At 29.7% G+C, this 15383-nt stretch overlaps 4 protein-coding genes across 7 annotated transcripts; 2 read left to right on the top strand and 2 right to left on the bottom strand.

Annotated features, from left to right (window-relative positions):
- The first annotated feature begins 494 nt into the window (after positions 1-494).
- On the top strand, positions 495-4455 carry LOC122537629 (exocyst complex component 6B). 3 transcript variants are annotated; one of them, XM_043670958.1, is made up of 13 exons: positions 495-782; positions 1182-1347; positions 1425-1711; positions 1817-1919; positions 2000-2245; positions 2318-2485; positions 2556-2627; positions 2696-2830; positions 2887-3257; positions 3360-3594; positions 3680-3821; positions 3938-4124; positions 4205-4455. In XM_043670958.1, the coding sequence occupies exons 1-13, from the start codon at positions 700-702 to the stop codon at positions 4326-4328; spliced, it is 2319 nt and encodes a 772-aa protein (XP_043526893.1). In that variant the 5' UTR covers positions 495-699; the 3' UTR covers positions 4329-4455. The 3 variants fall into 3 exon arrangements, with proteins under 3 accessions (XP_043526893.1, XP_043526895.1, XP_043526892.1); XM_043670960.1 differs by having other exon boundaries at positions 671-751; XM_043670957.1 differs by lacking the exon at positions 495-782 and adding an exon at positions 836-1082.
- On the bottom strand, positions 3823-8079 carry LOC122537633 (eukaryotic translation initiation factor 4B). 2 transcript variants are annotated; one of them, XM_043670976.1, is made up of 12 exons: positions 7939-8079; positions 7594-7722; positions 6994-7175; positions 6807-6914; positions 6524-6737; positions 6195-6440; positions 5882-6107; positions 5767-5815; positions 5584-5689; positions 5408-5504; positions 5276-5339; positions 3823-5212 (listed from the first exon to the last, which is right to left on the bottom strand). In XM_043670976.1, the coding sequence occupies exons 1-12, from the start codon at positions 7946-7948 to the stop codon at positions 5144-5146; spliced, it is 1500 nt and encodes a 499-aa protein (XP_043526911.1). In that variant the 5' UTR covers positions 7949-8079; the 3' UTR covers positions 3823-5143. The 2 variants fall into 2 exon arrangements, with proteins under 2 accessions (XP_043526911.1, XP_043526910.1); XM_043670975.1 differs by having other exon boundaries at positions 6518-6737.
- A 440-nt stretch (positions 8080-8519) lies between these two features.
- LOC122537635 (proliferation-associated protein 2G4) lies at positions 8520-12172 on the top strand. The gene is made up of 7 exons (XM_043670979.1): positions 8520-8677; positions 9847-10081; positions 10174-10336; positions 10421-10600; positions 10684-10932; positions 11006-11152; positions 11230-12172. The coding sequence occupies exons 1-7, from the start codon at positions 8593-8595 to the stop codon at positions 11332-11334; spliced, it is 1164 nt and encodes a 387-aa protein (XP_043526914.1). The 5' UTR covers positions 8520-8592; the 3' UTR covers positions 11335-12172.
- A 1060-nt stretch (positions 12173-13232) lies between these two features.
- LOC122537634 (NEDD8-activating enzyme E1 catalytic subunit) lies at positions 13233-15279 on the bottom strand. The gene is made up of 4 exons (XM_043670977.1): positions 14733-15279; positions 14289-14649; positions 13891-14220; positions 13233-13817 (listed from the first exon to the last, which is right to left on the bottom strand). Exons 1-4 carry the CDS (start codon positions 14981-14983, stop codon positions 13437-13439), a joined length of 1323 nt encoding a protein of 440 aa, XP_043526912.1. The 5' UTR covers positions 14984-15279; the 3' UTR covers positions 13233-13436.
- Between the last annotated feature and the right edge of the window lie 104 nt (positions 15280-15383).

The following is a 15383-nucleotide window of genomic DNA, read 5'->3' on the forward strand; positions in this document are numbered from 1 at the left end:
AATGTAATACCGGTTAAACTAACATAATGTTCCAAAAAAAAAATTAAGCCAGATACTTGTATGTATTTTTTAATAAATTGTTAAATTAAAATTTAATATTAATTATTAAATTTATATTCTACATATGATACAATGTATTTTATTTTTAATCACTTTGCACAATTGATTATTCATCTGATACAGTATTTATTAAATGAATAATCACAAATATTGTTTCAAAAAATTTACTTCTCTAACTTTGAACTGGTATATGCACAATTAAACTAAACTATATGTAATTTGTCACAAATAATTTGTAGAATTTATTTAAAACTTATATATCTTAGTAATTTATATATCGTAATTGTAATACGTGTAAATATTTTATACCTATTATAGTTAGTTCACTGACCACTATATATTGTCACGTTTGCACATTTTATACCTACATATGTATGTATGAAACATAATAAATGTGTATACAGTGTAACATACATATGTACTTGCATAGTTTAACGAAGATGGCAGTTTTAATGATATTGGCAATGTTATTCGAATAAGAATATTAACAGAAATGTTATAATTAAGCCGGAGAGTTTTCGTATGTAACATAATTCATTGTTAACCAACGGATGGAATATAATCCAATCTTATTGGTATACTGATATAGGGCGCACAAGTTCATTTACCGAAAATTGTTGACATTTTCTTATTTAATCAATGGATTTAATCGAGATGCAACGATACGATCTTCTTATCCAAGAAATAGAAGGTATAGACGATTATTTGGGACCGACTTTTCGGTATGTAAGTTTGATTAAACGTTCGTCCTTCAATGAAAATTTTGTCGAAAATCGCGCTTTCGGGGTGGCATCCCTTCACGCAGATGCAACATGTATCGTGCATATGCGCATTCGAAGGGTTAAAAACGGGGATGGACATCCCCGGTACTAGAATAAAGAAAAATTAAATTAGGGTACTATTATGTCAAGGTTGTCAACTAACCAAGTTGACAATCTATTGTCAACTATGGTTCCAAAGCACGAATATTTGTTGTATGAAATAGAATCAACAGATACTAATAGTATAGGTCTTGTTTTCAGGTATTATCATTATCAGTTGCTTACTGAGAAGAGAAAGTTTCGAAATAAAAGATAGAAACTGATACAAGTATTATTCTTTCTATTCTCTTTCTTTTCTAGAGCAATCTACGATGGCCACGAACATCAAAAATTTATGGAAAAACTTGATGAGCGTATCAAGGCACATGACAAAGATATTGAAAGAATGTGCAATCATCATTATCAAGGTTTCATTGATTCAATCAGAGAACTCCTGCAAGTCAGATCTCAAGCGCAACAGCTTAATGTTAGTTTACATCTTAAAATTGATCTTCTTCTAATGAAGTAGGATAGTACGATTTGATTGAAATGTCTGTTTTATAGGCCGAAATATTAGAACTTGATAGATGTATTACCGCTACTGCTACCAAAGTAATAGAAAAAGGAGAGGAACTTGTTAAAGCACGCAAAATAGAGAGTAATATGGCCGCAGCAGTGGATAGTCTCACTATGTGTCTTCCTGTTTTAGCTGCCTATGCAAAGTTACAAAAACAGCTGAAAGACAAACGTTATTATCCAGCTTTAAAGACGTTGGAGCAGCTAGAGCATCATGACTTACCAAAAGTAACAAATTACAGATTTTCTTCACAAATTACTCAACAAATTCCACAGTGAGTAATATCACAAGATAAAAGACCATTTACTTTTACAGCAAAATGTAACTAAAGAGTAATTTACACAGACATTAAATGATTGATAGATTACAATAATTTTAGACTACGTGAAAATATAAAGGATGCTTCCATGTCTGATTTAAGAGACTTTTTAGAAAATATTAGGAAATATTCACCAAAAATTGGTGAAGTTGCTATGAGACATGTGAGTAATAAGTTTTGTGTAAAGATCTAATCTTTATGCAAAAAATTTAATTTTATGCATTGACTTATTTTTGTTATTAGACACAAGAACAATTAACCGTTGAAGCAGAGATTATTGGTAGAAAAAAGAAAAGATTACATACAACAAATTCTTTATCAAATGAGTCAGAAGAAGAATTAAGTGCTCAAGATTTAATGGATTTTAGTCCTGTTTATCGTTGTATGCATATTTATACTGTGCTTCGTGAAGGAGAAACATTTAAAGCATACTATAGACAACAAAGAAAACAGCAAGCTAGATTAGTTCTACAATCACCTATTAATATGGTGAATATTATTAATTATTAATACAATGAGTTTTTCATACTTCTAATTCAATTTCTCATTTTGTATTTTTAGCATGAGAGCATAACTGGTTATCAAATATATTTACAAGGCATTGTAGGATTTTTTGTTGTAGAAGATCATATTTTAAATACTGGCAATGGTTTAGCAACGCGTGCTTATTTAGATGAGTTATGGCAAATGGCATTATCAACAATCGTGAATGCATTGCGTACACATTCCGTAAGTAATAACGAAATTATTTTTAAGTAATTTATATGAATAAATATTATAATATTTTTATCGTTTTTAGGCCTACTGCACAGATGCAACACTTATATTAAAAATAAAAAACCTTATAATGTTGTTCAATACAACGTTAAGAGTAAGTAACTTAATGTATTTCCATTGTACTAGTATTTTTTAATATATTTTTTTCTTTCTGGGAAACAGAATTATGGCTATTCTGTAGGCCAACTTTGGGATCTATTACAAGAAATTCGAGTACATTATAATGAAGTACTCATGCAACATTGGGTTCAAGTGTTTAGAGACATTTTGGATGAAGATAGTTTCTTACCAATTCAGGTATATTCATTTACATTACAGAATTATTATACATTTTACTTGCTGATATATTATAGGTTACAACGCAGGAAGAATATGATAATGTTCTTGATTTGTTTCCATACCATGACGAAGAATTACAAAAAGTAGAATTTCCTAAAAAATTTCCGTTCTCGGATATGGTACCAAAAGTTTATCAACAAGTAAAAGAATTCATCTATGCTTGTTTAAAATTTTCGGAAGATTTAAATTTCACTCAAACAGAAATAGACGAAATGATCTGCAAATCGACGAATTTATTATTAACAAGGACATTTAGCGGATGTTTATCATCATTATTTCGAAAACCATCATTGGCTCTTCTACAAGTGGTTCAAATTATAATAAATACCGGTTATCTTGAAAAATCTACGAAATATTTAGAAGAATTTGTATCTAATATTACCGGGTAAATTAAGTAAATAAATTATGAATATTTATTTTTTTCCATATATATATATATATATATATATATATGTATATATATATATATTGTCTAATAATTTTTCAGAACCCCACATGAAGGACAACTAAGTAGTATGGGTGTTGAATCAACTATGTTCAGAGTTGCGAGGGATGACGCCGAAAAACAAATCTGTGAGAAATTAAAGAATAAACTTGATGAATTTTTAGAATTAGAAAATTATGACTGGAATTTGGCAGAACCTCAAGGGCACGCGTCTGGCTTTATTACCGATCTCATAGCGTTTCTGCAAAGTACTTTTACTTGTTTTACTAATTTACCGGTACATCTTAATCATATTATAAATTTGTAACTGTTACATTTTTGTAAATATTTCATAAAAATTAAGGCGAATATTTATATTTTAGGATGAGGTTGCGCAAGTTGCCTGTCAGTCTGCCTGTTCTCATATAGCAAAATCTATATTAGGCATATTAATTAGTGACGATGTAAAACAGATATCGATGGGTGCTCTTCAACAAGTTAATTTAGATACAATACAATGCGAGCGTACGTGTTTCCGTTTTTTATTCTTAAATAAGATGTACAATATATGATTACAAAATATTTTGTGGCGATATTGAATTGATTCGAACATAAATTAGAAAAAATCTTTTAATTTTTAGAATTTGCTGCCTCGGAACCTGTTTCTGGTTTACCCGAAGGTACCTTACTTCAACATTTTGCACAATTAAGACAATTACTAGACTTATTTATGAGTTGGGACTGGCCTACTTATTTTCATGACTATGGTCATGACTCAAGTAAATATCATCTGGTGACTCCAAACATGGCTGTACTTTTGTTAGAGAAGTATGTACCATGCTTTTTCATTTCATGTAATACTGTCCTACATTATTAATATCTACATTTTAAACGTATTATGTTTGCAGATTAAAAGAATCTGACAAAAAAACAGTATTTTCTGTATTAAAGAAAAGCGAACGGGATAAGAAAAAACTTTTAGAGACTGTATTGAAACAGTTACGCCAATTAGCACAAACTACTCAGCAGTAAATGGAAATTAAGTCAGTATGTACATATCTCAAAAAAAGATTGTAAATACATAATTTTTAATATATATATAAATGTTTAGAGCATAATTATTTAGAAACATTATTATAATAAAATGATTGTAACAAAATTTTTATTGTTCAGTCATATATGCTTCCTTATATTGTCATGATACGATGACTATTAATATAGTGACTTCTATGCTATATTATGGCTTAGACTTTATCGTACTTATTTTATGGTATCAATCTTTCGATGTTTAATTATGTTGCAATTACTCCTTTTTATAATTATCAACGATTTTGTGAAATATTGAATTCCAGGCAATAGAATATAATACATCACTCAAGTTCCCATTACACTTATTATTTTAATTGTTTTCCTCCTAAATTGGCATTATTTTACATGTAAATGAGTTACATATTGTACAATAACTGTACAGTGGATAAAATATGACGTATAAAGTCCCAATTCCTAAGTCTTATAGATGTAATTATCTTCAGAATTGAATATTTAAAAAATCATTATAATTCTTTAAAGTTATCCGAATTTTAACATCGATTTAATGATCGATTGAACATTTATATCGAAATATAAAGTAAATACATATGTAGATAGGTTATTATATTACGAGTAATAAAATAGATTAAATATAAATTAACAATAATTCTTGTAAAGTAATACCAAGAGCTTAGAGTTTGATTCATGAATCAATTCGATAAGTATTTAATATAGATAAAACAAATTAATAATATGAATATATAGACCAATTATGATGCATGTGGCACAATTTAATTGGTGATGTATAATGATTAGAACTAATCATCGATATTGTCGGGATCCACATCATCAGGTAACATGGAATACTTGTTGGAAGCTACAAAATTCTAAAACAAAAAGAAATTATTTATAATTACTATCAGGATTAATTAAAAAAATCTTTCACTTACTGGAGCTTGTTCATCTTTTGCTTTTGGCATTCTACTGACATCTTTTTCTCTATCTCTTCGATCTCTGCAAGTATAATACAATTAACACATATACGTTTATTTTTATAGAACCTTTCTGCATGATCATGTTACCTCTCTCCTCCACGAGTATCATTTGATTTTGGAGGACCTCTAGACGATGGTCGTCCGCCACGAGAAACAGGTTGACCTTTGGACTCTCCGTATTGATCTATTATCAAAAAAAGCATTGTATCACATCATAAATTATTTTAAATCTTTCAGATTAGTTATAATTAATTTAAATTTACCAGGATAAGCAGGTTGACTTCGTGGAGCCGATCTTTCATTTCGTCGGCTTCTGTCATCTTCCGATCGCCACGTTTGCCGACCCCTTTCTCTTTCCTCCCGACCCTCCTAATAAGAATAATAAATACGTGATAGGTAAAATAATGCAACATGATACGTTATGAAATTTTACACAACCAACTTACTCCATTACGTTTGCCCCAAGTACCTTCTTTAGAACTGCGTTCTTTCTCTCTAAAAGAACAATCAATCTTAATTATGTTTTAATTATATTTTAAGCAAATCTATGTTCAAACTTACCCATCTTCTTTGGATTTTGATTCGGCGTACGATTTCGCAAGCCGTTCCTCTATTTCCCTTTCCCTAGCAGTGGTATCTACAGGTTTTGCAGCACCAAATATATTTGTCGAAGAAGCGGGTGCAGCAGCAGGTGGAGCTGCAGATTGCTGTTCTTCTTTCACAACAATAGGATCAATTGGTTTAGTACGAGGTTGTAGTTGTAATTTCGGCCTAGTCCTTAATTCAGCTATAATATTTAATATTTTATATTTTTTAGTTAAAAAATAGAAGTTTTTTATACATTTTATTTATTATAAAAATAAATAACACTCACATTTATTATCTATAGGAGGCTTCCCTTGCCTACGTAGGCCATCGCGATCCCAATCAGAATCACCATAATTACGTCGCGGACCAAAACTACTTCCTCTGTCTCCATCTCGATCTCTGCTACCTTTGTCATAGCGAGACCATTCTCTATCTTTTTCGTCGTCTCTAAAACCCCCTCTGTCTCTGAACGTTGGTCTCGCTCTATCACTATTTTCACGCCACGCACCTGGTTTATTATCATAGTCAGAACCTATAATTGATAAACATATTAATTGTATAATTTTCTATCAATTAATTATAAGTATATATAAGACTCATAATATATACTTTCACGGTCATCTCTTCGATCTCTGTTATCATATCGACTCCGATATGAATCTCCATCTGATGCTAAATTTTCATCTCTTGGACCACTTCTCCAATCTCCAGACGTACGCTCAGAATCATAATCATTATCTCTACGATTATCTCGGCCCATTCGACCTCCACGACGATCATCATTAACACTATTTGAAATATCAATTCGTACTCTTCTTGTTTTCATAGGCTAGAAAATAATTCACACAATTGCTTTATTGTAATGAAATACTTCAGATTTTAAAACATTTAAACTTACTGTATTAGATAAACAAAGAGCATCAATTAAACTTTGACGGTCTTCAAATTCAACGTATCCATACCCTTTAAGTTTGTTAGAATCTTTCGGTAAACGTATGTTAGAAATCTAATAAATAATAATAATTGAAGTTAGTACATAAATTCTGTAACATTACTTAATAAAAAGAAACACTTCAGATACTAACCTTCATGTTTGAAAAAAATTCTGTTAGATATACTTCGTCCACTTCATAAGGAAGATTAGAAAGATATGCTACATATGGTGGATTAGAAGGAATATCTTCATCGGCCACCCGGGGGCCTCTTGCAGCTCTCGGAGCAGTGGGTAGAATTACTGGTTCTTTACTACTTCTTGATGAAAAACCTTCTGTCATATAATAATATTTAACATGTATTTACAATTCTTTGCAATTTTTAAATATTTTATGATTTCATAATAAGCAATGACTAATTTTAAACATGTTACATACTTACCTATATATATAAGTAAATATAAGTATGTGTATATGCGTGTGCATACGCTCGCGTATGTGTGTGTATGCATGCATGTGTGTATGTATGTGTATATATATGTATATATATATATATATATATATATATATATATATATATATATATATATATATATATATATATATATATANTACATACATACATACATACATACATACATGCATACATACATACATACATACACACACACATAAATAAGTGTTCAAAGATAAATGTGATCTTAAAAATAAAAAAATGTAGAAAAGCTAAAAAAATACGTAAATATATTTTACCATGTTCTTCTTCCATTTCATCTATCCAACTAGTCAATGGTTTAACTGGCACAGTGGGTGTTCCACCCCCATCAGCCAGGAATGACATTAAATCGACCGTTTTGCACTTCTTCTTTTTCCCTTTCTTCCCTGGTAGAAATATACGCACAACAAAATCAGTATTTTTTACGACGATTTTCAATATACAAAAACGCAATATTGAAAGCATGCTGCGTTTCGTAAGAAGTTTGGTTATGTTATATAAAAAATGGTAAAATTTTAATAATATCGAGAAATCTCATATTAAAAATATTCCCGAATAAGCGTAATAACAGTAATTTAATTTTATTTCATGAAATAATTTACCTGAAGACATAATTACGATTCAAATTTAAAGTAATGCAAATCAAATCCGCGTTCCAATAGATCACACGACCAACCTCAGGATCCATAAGGCATGAAACACGTTTCAAAAAGATGCAAGTCGACCAACCTTATACGTTACAAAAGTCGAGATTTATGTATTTCTGCAAACATTCCAAGTAAATGAAATATGTAAATAATTTTGTATTGTTTTAAACAGAAACAACTAAAAATTTTTATCAAATAAATTTTAATAAAAATATATTTTATAATCAAATATATTTTGATAAAAATTTAATTAAAAAATTGATCAATCTTTGCAAATTTATTGAACTTTTATATTGAATTTAATTACAATTATATAAAAGATTCAGAAACAAATAAGAACACATAAAATAATATCATGTTTCTTAAAATACAATTTACAAGTATTTAGAAAAGAATTTTTTTTTATTTGTAAGAATAAAGAAAATATCAAAAATATCAGAGCGATATTTGTGTTATCAATGTGTACGTATTTATTTGAAATTTTCGATTAAAAGATTAGTGGAGAATTTCGGAACGCATGATTTAATTAAGATAGCACTGACCGTTTAAGCAGGAAGCAACTGCAAAGAAGCTCTAAGTCACGTGATCGTAATATAGTGTATCGAAGACATGGCGGACAAAGAGGAAACTGAGAGAACCATCGCCGAAGACATCGTTGTCACCAAGTATAAAATGGCTGGTGACATCGTAAATCGTAAGAAAACGACTTAACATTTATTTATGAAGTTGAACGAGTAAAAATGAAATTGCCCGATTCGCTTATGAGTCTTTTAATGTCTTATTTTCCGTCTGGCCATATGGAATGTGGCGCGCTAATGCCGGGCTCCCTTACCATGTGGGGTAGCTGGCACCGACTATTACATTTTACTAACGTATCGATATTTTTACTATTTTCTAGTTTCCTAACGAACGATTGACAACGAATTAATAGTTTTTTATTACACAACCCGAAAAATCATCCGTTTCATTTCATTATCGTAGCGTAACAATCTTGCTAAAAAAACCATAATCCGCTTGTATTTCTGTCTCAGTGTGTTTCCATTTCTATAAGAAGACTAGCCAGACGCATATTTAACAAAAACTTTGCGTTGTGTGGTTAGCTTCATTTTATGTTAGAATTTGTTACTATTACAAGAGTACAATGCTTAGTTGTGATATTACCTTATGCTATATGTAATAAATAAAAAGATCTGGATTCCAAATATTCACAAAATATTTGGAATATAGAATTTGTTGGATTGCATTCAAATGTTGCATGTAGCAAAAGAGAGGAAATATTTTATAAAATGAATTAATGATTATAAAGATATAGTCATAAAAACTTTAAACTTTTTCATCTTATGTATGCAACGTATGTTTTAATGTACCTTGCATTTCTTTAAATGTAATTTTTAACTTGAATTTTTATCTTTTGCAATATTTAAATGATATAAAATATTGCAACTTTTCAAAAATATTTTAACTTAATTTTTTATTGTTCAAAATTAGAATTACAAAATTCTAGCATTTTTTAAATGTGTAAAAAAAAAATTACATATCAGATGAAAGTTTTAAAAATATAAAACATATGGAGGTATATATTATCAAAAATACTCAAATTCTTCATGAATCTCTATCTTTACTTTAGGTAGAATGTATTAGAAATACATTGATTTTATCTTGACATACTAACATCTTTCTTTTTCTCCTTTTATTCGTAAAAGTCGATAGAAAAATAAATATTTAGAATGAATGACTCATTTATATATCTATTGATATGTAAACCTGTATAAATGTTGTGTGTTTTGTACATATTTTATAAATCTAATTTAATGTTTAAAGTAATTGAATAATAGTTATGTATAATAAGTGATTTAATTCCAGGGGTATTAAAACAAGTTTTAGACAAATGTGTCACTGGAGCATCAGTAAGAGAAATTTGTGAGTTTGGAGATAAACTGATATTGGATGAAACTAGCAAGGTGTTTAAGAAAGAAAAAGAGCTGAAGAAGGGAATTGCTTTTCCTACATGCATATCTGTCAACAATTGCATATGTCACTTTTCACCAATTGCTAGTGAACCAGATCTCATACTCAAAGATGAAGATATGGTAAAAGTGTAAGTTTATGATCCATGAATAATGTTCAATATTATAAAATGTAACTTATATGTTTTCAAGTTTTAAAGTAATTACTGACTTCTGTTTTTAGAGATCTTGGAGCACATGTTGATGGCTTCATAGCAGTTGTGGCACATACAATTGTTATAGGTTCTTCACCACAAAAAAAAGTTACTGGTAGAAAAGCAGATGTAGTGTTAGCCGCACACTATGCTTCACAAGCTGCACTAAGGCTCTTACAGCCAGGTACAGAGGTAAGTTATATATATCTTTGTACTTATAAATTGTTTAAATTGTTTAACATTTTTCGTGTTTACAATTTCTTTTTCTGTTTACAGACTTACACGATAACCGAAACAGTAGAAAAGATTTGTGATGTATACAAATGTAAACCAATTGAAGGAATGTTAAGTCATCAATTGAAACAATTTAAAATAGATGGAGAAAAAACTATTATTCAAAATCCAAATGATGCACAGAAGAAAGAACATGAAAAATATACTCTTGAAGCTTATGAGGTATAACTCATTTTACGTAATGTATTTTGTAATTAATTAGAGTAGTAAAAAGATTTAATATATGTGAATTATTTTATTTATAGGTATATGCCATGGATGTGTTGGTTAGTACTGGTGAAGGAGTAGGTAGAGAACAGGACACTCGGGTTACTATATTTAAAAAAACAGAGGAAACATATCAACTAAAACTGAAAGCGTCACGAATGTTTTACTCTGAAGTCACTCATAAACATGGTCTTATGCCATTTAATTTACGTACTTTTGAAGATGAGAAAAAGGCAAAAATGGCTGTTGTGGAATGTGTAAATCATAGGCTGATTGAACCATTCCAAGTGAGTTTATGTACATGTACATATAATTCTTATGTTCAGAAAGTTTTATGTCATTGTATCTTTATTGTTCTAGGTGTTGTACGAAAAACCAAATGAATTTGCTGCACAATTCAAATTCACAGTACTATTAATGCATAATCGACAACACAAAATTACAGGAATTCCTTTAGATCTAGACATTTATCAATCTGAATATGCTGTTAAAGATCCCGAATTGAAGGTATGAATTTTTCGTTATATTTTTTTAATTCTTTTACTTTTTATAGTTTTATTATTAATTAATTACTTCGTTAACAGACCCTTTTGTACACCTCGGTAAATCCGAGGACTGCAAAGAGGATGAGAAAAAGAGCGGAGAAAGCTGCAGGTGAAGTGGCAATGGAAGTTGATGCCAAGGCCTAACACAACCGTTTTAGCGTACTCTATGACGTATTAACATCGTGCACATTGCGTTATCCTTTGTTGAACAGCTTCAGAGCAGAAATTAGACACTTTTCAACTTTATACCTTAAATACTTGTATTTTTGTTGAGACGCAATTGATAAATTGTGATTCTCCATATCGTTATAATTTTCTCGCATCTATATTGCCATTTGTTTAATTACATAACTGTATTTCCGTGAAAAAAGTGTCGAATTCTGCCCTGAATGAACCGGACTTTACGACACTTATTATGCCATCACTTATTGACACTTACGTTTTTCTACCAGACTATTTTTTCATGGACCATGGTATTATTATACATTGAACAATGATTATTTATAAGACATTTTACAGCTAATGTATTTCATGTCAAATACGGAAAACTCTTTCGTAAATAATGGTCGGAACATAATGATTATGTTATGTGGCTTGAATCGATTGAGAAAAGGAGTAAATCGCACGTGCATTCATATTCAATGTTTCTCTTTCAGAGTAGAATCCAATAAAATAGAATTTTGAGTTTGTAAATGTTTTTGAATTATGGAAAAAAATTGTCCGATATTAATTATGTTAACTATTTTAATAGAATCATAGTTCATACGTTCTACAGTTTTTGAATGCACTGCCGAACGCAACGCAACTTATTTTGACATGCTGGTTTTGCACTAGCTGATTTTATGCATCTCGTCTCTAGTGAATGAATAATTCATACTATAAAAAAAAAAAAAAAAAATGTCTGATTTTGAATTGTATAATTGGAATGAGAATGTCTACATTGGAATTCCGTATAAACAATGAAATGCCAATGAACCTCGAAGTGTTTCGTTGTAAGAATTCCCCAACCGTTAAAAAATATTTTATTCTTATTCAGTTTGCCTCAACACAAATTTAAAGTAAATATTCAGACTATCATATAGAAGCATTTTATGTTATTGACGTTCAAATAAAAAAGAAATAAAATTAAGAATAAAAGATTCTTGGGGAGTAATCGTCTTATCGAGGTAAAGAGGCAAAACTTATAAAATTATTGATACAATGTAATAATAGTTTTATATAAGGAAGATAGATAATGTATTTGTTCTAGATATTTTTTCTACTCAAGTTGTGCATATGTCGAATGTTACCAAGTGTGCTTGTAAAACAAAAGACGTTTTGGATCATCGTGCACTGTCCTTCATTTGCTCTAATTGGAGTATCTTTTCATATATTTAAAATAAAAGTATTTAGCAAATATGGAAAGATCTATATGATATGATGTTTCTTAATGAAGATTTTAACGAAAACTAAACACTAATAGATAAAAAAAAGATATAAAAAAATCCATTGTTACAAATAAGTCATCAGTAACGTGTTCATATAACGCAAAAAAGGACTGTGCACAAAATTCATACTTAACATAAAATTTAATATAATATGAAAGAAATTGTTATTAAAAAGATATTAATAACAAGCTAACAAGTATCGATTTTGACACGTGCATATTTCGCGAATCATTAAATTGCTCGTTTTTTCTCTTTCAAAATAGTCGTACTAATGCATTGATCTGTAAGATACTGTCTACTTCTAAACGAAGTTTAGAACGTACACGAAAAACATAGAATTTTATGAATAATATGACTCACTAATTTTTCTATGATATATAATCTCTGATGAAAGTGAGAAACGTAACATCAGAAATATAGAATCGTATTTGCAACTGTGTCTTTATTGTTAATATAACAGGTATGTCATAGAAACTAATATAGTTTTAATACTTGCTTCTGTTATATATAAGGATAATCAAGAGGACTAGTACTATAAAAAAAGAAAAAAAAAAAAAAAATAGCAATATCAGTTAATTACATCAAATTAGAATGAATCAATATATTAAAAATGTTCAAAGTAATGTTATCGTGTGATATCTATTTATAAATTCGGTAAAAAAATGACATTACATCGAAGACGTTTTTGTTTTTATTATTTCGATAAGAACGTCGACATTATTTTTTAAATAATGACAAGGAAAGCAATATAAGTACTGTAAATATATATAATGATTTGTAGTTATAAATTTATAAACGAAATGAAGGATTTTCTGATTATCACATATCTGAATTACAATATACAAATTTTAATTTTAACACAATCGCACTAGGGGTAGTAATATCAGCGACATTTATCTCACTGCCATTTCTAAGCCCAAGTTCGACCAGCGTTTTTGTTAGATTTTCACGAGTTCTTTCTTCGATACTCGCTACAGTTTGCATATATAACGTTTTATTTTTCCCATTAATGTACGCTGTGAGACCTGGATTTTTCATTTGCAAGTCAGGTTTTTCACACAAAAGTTCTATCAAATCATTCAATTTGAATTTAGGGCTATAAATTTCAATTTCTTTTGGAACTTGACTACATGCCACACAATCTTCTTTCTTTTCTGCTTCATAAGTGTAAGTATAAATTCCATCTATGTCATTGAGTACCTTTACAAAAGAATTTATTTACTTATTATATTGCATTCCTGGAGTTTCAATTTAAGTCAACAATAGAAAATACCATGTAATTATTCAGTGAAGCACTACAACTGCTAGCAAGTTTAAATGCTTCAGTAGCACACGCTGCAGCAATAACAGCATTTGTAGATGCCACAGCAGGTATGATATTTTTAACTACACCTTGTACTAATCTATATGTTAAGCCTTGTATTCCAAATTGAGCTGCCCTCTCGATAGACTTTTCATAAATCCAATTTATATGTTGTGGATCATCTCCATCTATTGCATACTCAAATGGATTTTCTTTTGGCCATTGAATTACTTTCACATACTCTATACAATGTTCTGGTAAACGTGGAGTATTTGCTATTGTGCACAATGGATATGTCACCTGTATTTTAACAAAAAATAATTTAAGAAAAAAAATTAATACAAAAGAAAGTACATTTATTTATGTACCTGAGGAGGATATAAATCTAAAGTACATTCAATACAAGCAGTCAGACCAGGTAATATCACTCTCACATTTCCTTTAAAACCTTCTGTTCCTCCGTCAATCATTGGTATTACACTGGACCGATCAAGTTCTCCATCTTCATAAACTAATAAGGACAAGAGCATACCATTGATCCACCTTCTTGCAATTATTGAGTCTAGACCGCAAATGACAATATGAAATTGTCTATAAAAATCTTCAGTTTTATCCTGTATTTTGCAACAATGTGATATAACATTGCAGCCTGGTATTTTAGTGTTAATAAACTTCGCAGCTACTTCTGCTTTTGACGAACCGATATCTTTATGACGGAAGAGAAATTGCCTGCAATTTTTAATTTATTTATTTCTTCCTAACAAAAATTTTGGTCGATTCTTTCGATAAATCATATATATTTATTTTCGTACCGATTAAGGTTAGACAATTCAATCGTGTCCATATCTATTACATGAATTTGTCTAAAGCCCATCAATCCTAAATCTTTAAGTAATTCACATCCTAGACCACCGGCTCCAATGACGAGAATCTTACAATTGTCTAACAAGAATTGCAATGTTTCTGTCGATGGTTCGAAATCCGGTCTGCAGAAGGGACCAGATCTTTCTAATACTTTTCGTAAATTACTCCATCGTCTATGCATATGATCGGAACTCATCATTGAAGTATTACTCAAACGTATTGGAAGTCACTTTCTAAATGATGCTAAAGTAAAAATGTTTTAAGCAAACATTTTACATACTTCATAACCTAACTAAACAATTTAAACATGCGTATATGTTCAAGACATCTAGCATTTGCGTCATTGACTTCGTATCAGTGAAGTAAACATAATTGATCACGTGATATTTTAACTACTGGCTAGTGAATTATGATTTTCAGAGGTGCTTGTATTATTGTAGAAAATATTAAAATTGAGCTACTAAACTTAGTACGTTTGGTTAAGACATAAGAAATATATTTACACGATCTAGTCTAATAAGTTTTTCAATGTCATGTCCACAGTTTTTATGAGAGGATTGCAAATTTCATATTTCCCCTAGATTGATTAATAAAATCAC

Source organism: Frieseomelitta varia, unplaced genomic scaffold (assembly GCF_011392965.1).
Source record: "Frieseomelitta varia isolate USP_RPSP 00005682 unplaced genomic scaffold, Fvar_1.2 scaffold_923, whole genome shotgun sequence".
Lineage (NCBI taxonomy): Eukaryota > Metazoa > Arthropoda > Insecta > Hymenoptera > Apidae > Frieseomelitta > Frieseomelitta varia.

What these genes read in the sequence shown, in the direction of transcription:
- LOC122537629 (XM_043670957.1), top strand. Translation starts at nt 964, where the DNA reads ATGTCAAGGTTGTCAACTAACCAAGTTGACAATCTATTGTCAACTATG. An exon ending in GTGAAGTTGCTATGAGACAT is followed by an intron (nt 1,920 to 1,999) that starts GTGAGTAATAAG and finishes TTTTGTTATTAG; the next exon opens with ACACAAGAACAATTAACCGT. An exon ending in ATGCATTGCGTACACATTCC is followed by an intron (nt 2,486 to 2,555) that starts GTAAGTAATAAC and finishes TATCGTTTTTAG; the next exon opens with GCCTACTGCACAGATGCAAC.
- LOC122537633 (XM_043670975.1), bottom strand. An exon ending in TGAAATGGAAGAAGAACATG is followed by an intron (nt 7,176 to 7,593) that starts GTAAAATATATT and finishes ATTATATGACAG; the next exon opens with AAGGTTTTTCATCAAGAAGT. An exon ending in AAGTCAACCTGCTTATCCTG is followed by an intron (nt 5,505 to 5,583) that starts GTAAATTTAAAT and finishes TTTTGATAATAG; the next exon opens with ATCAATACGGAGAGTCCAAA.
- LOC122537635 (XM_043670979.1), top strand. Translation starts at nt 8,593, where the DNA reads ATGGCGGACAAAGAGGAAACTGAGAGAACCATCGCCGAAGACATCGTT. An exon ending in TCTTACAGCCAGGTACAGAG is followed by an intron (nt 10,337 to 10,420) that starts GTAAGTTATATA and finishes TTCTGTTTACAG; the next exon opens with ACTTACACGATAACCGAAAC. An exon ending in ATACTCTTGAAGCTTATGAG is followed by an intron (nt 10,601 to 10,683) that starts GTATAACTCATT and finishes TTTTATTTATAG; the next exon opens with GTATATGCCATGGATGTGTT.
- LOC122537634 (XM_043670977.1), bottom strand. Translation starts at nt 14,983, where the DNA reads ATGATGAGTTCCGATCATATGCATAGACGATGGAGTAATTTACGAAAA. An exon ending in TAGATTTATATCCTCCTCAG is followed by an intron (nt 14,221 to 14,288) that starts GTACATAAATAA and finishes GTTAAAATACAG; the next exon opens with GTGACATATCCATTGTGCAC. An exon ending in CTTCACTGAATAATTACATG is followed by an intron (nt 13,818 to 13,890) that starts GTATTTTCTATT and finishes TCTTTTGTAAAG; the next exon opens with GTACTCAATGACATAGATGG.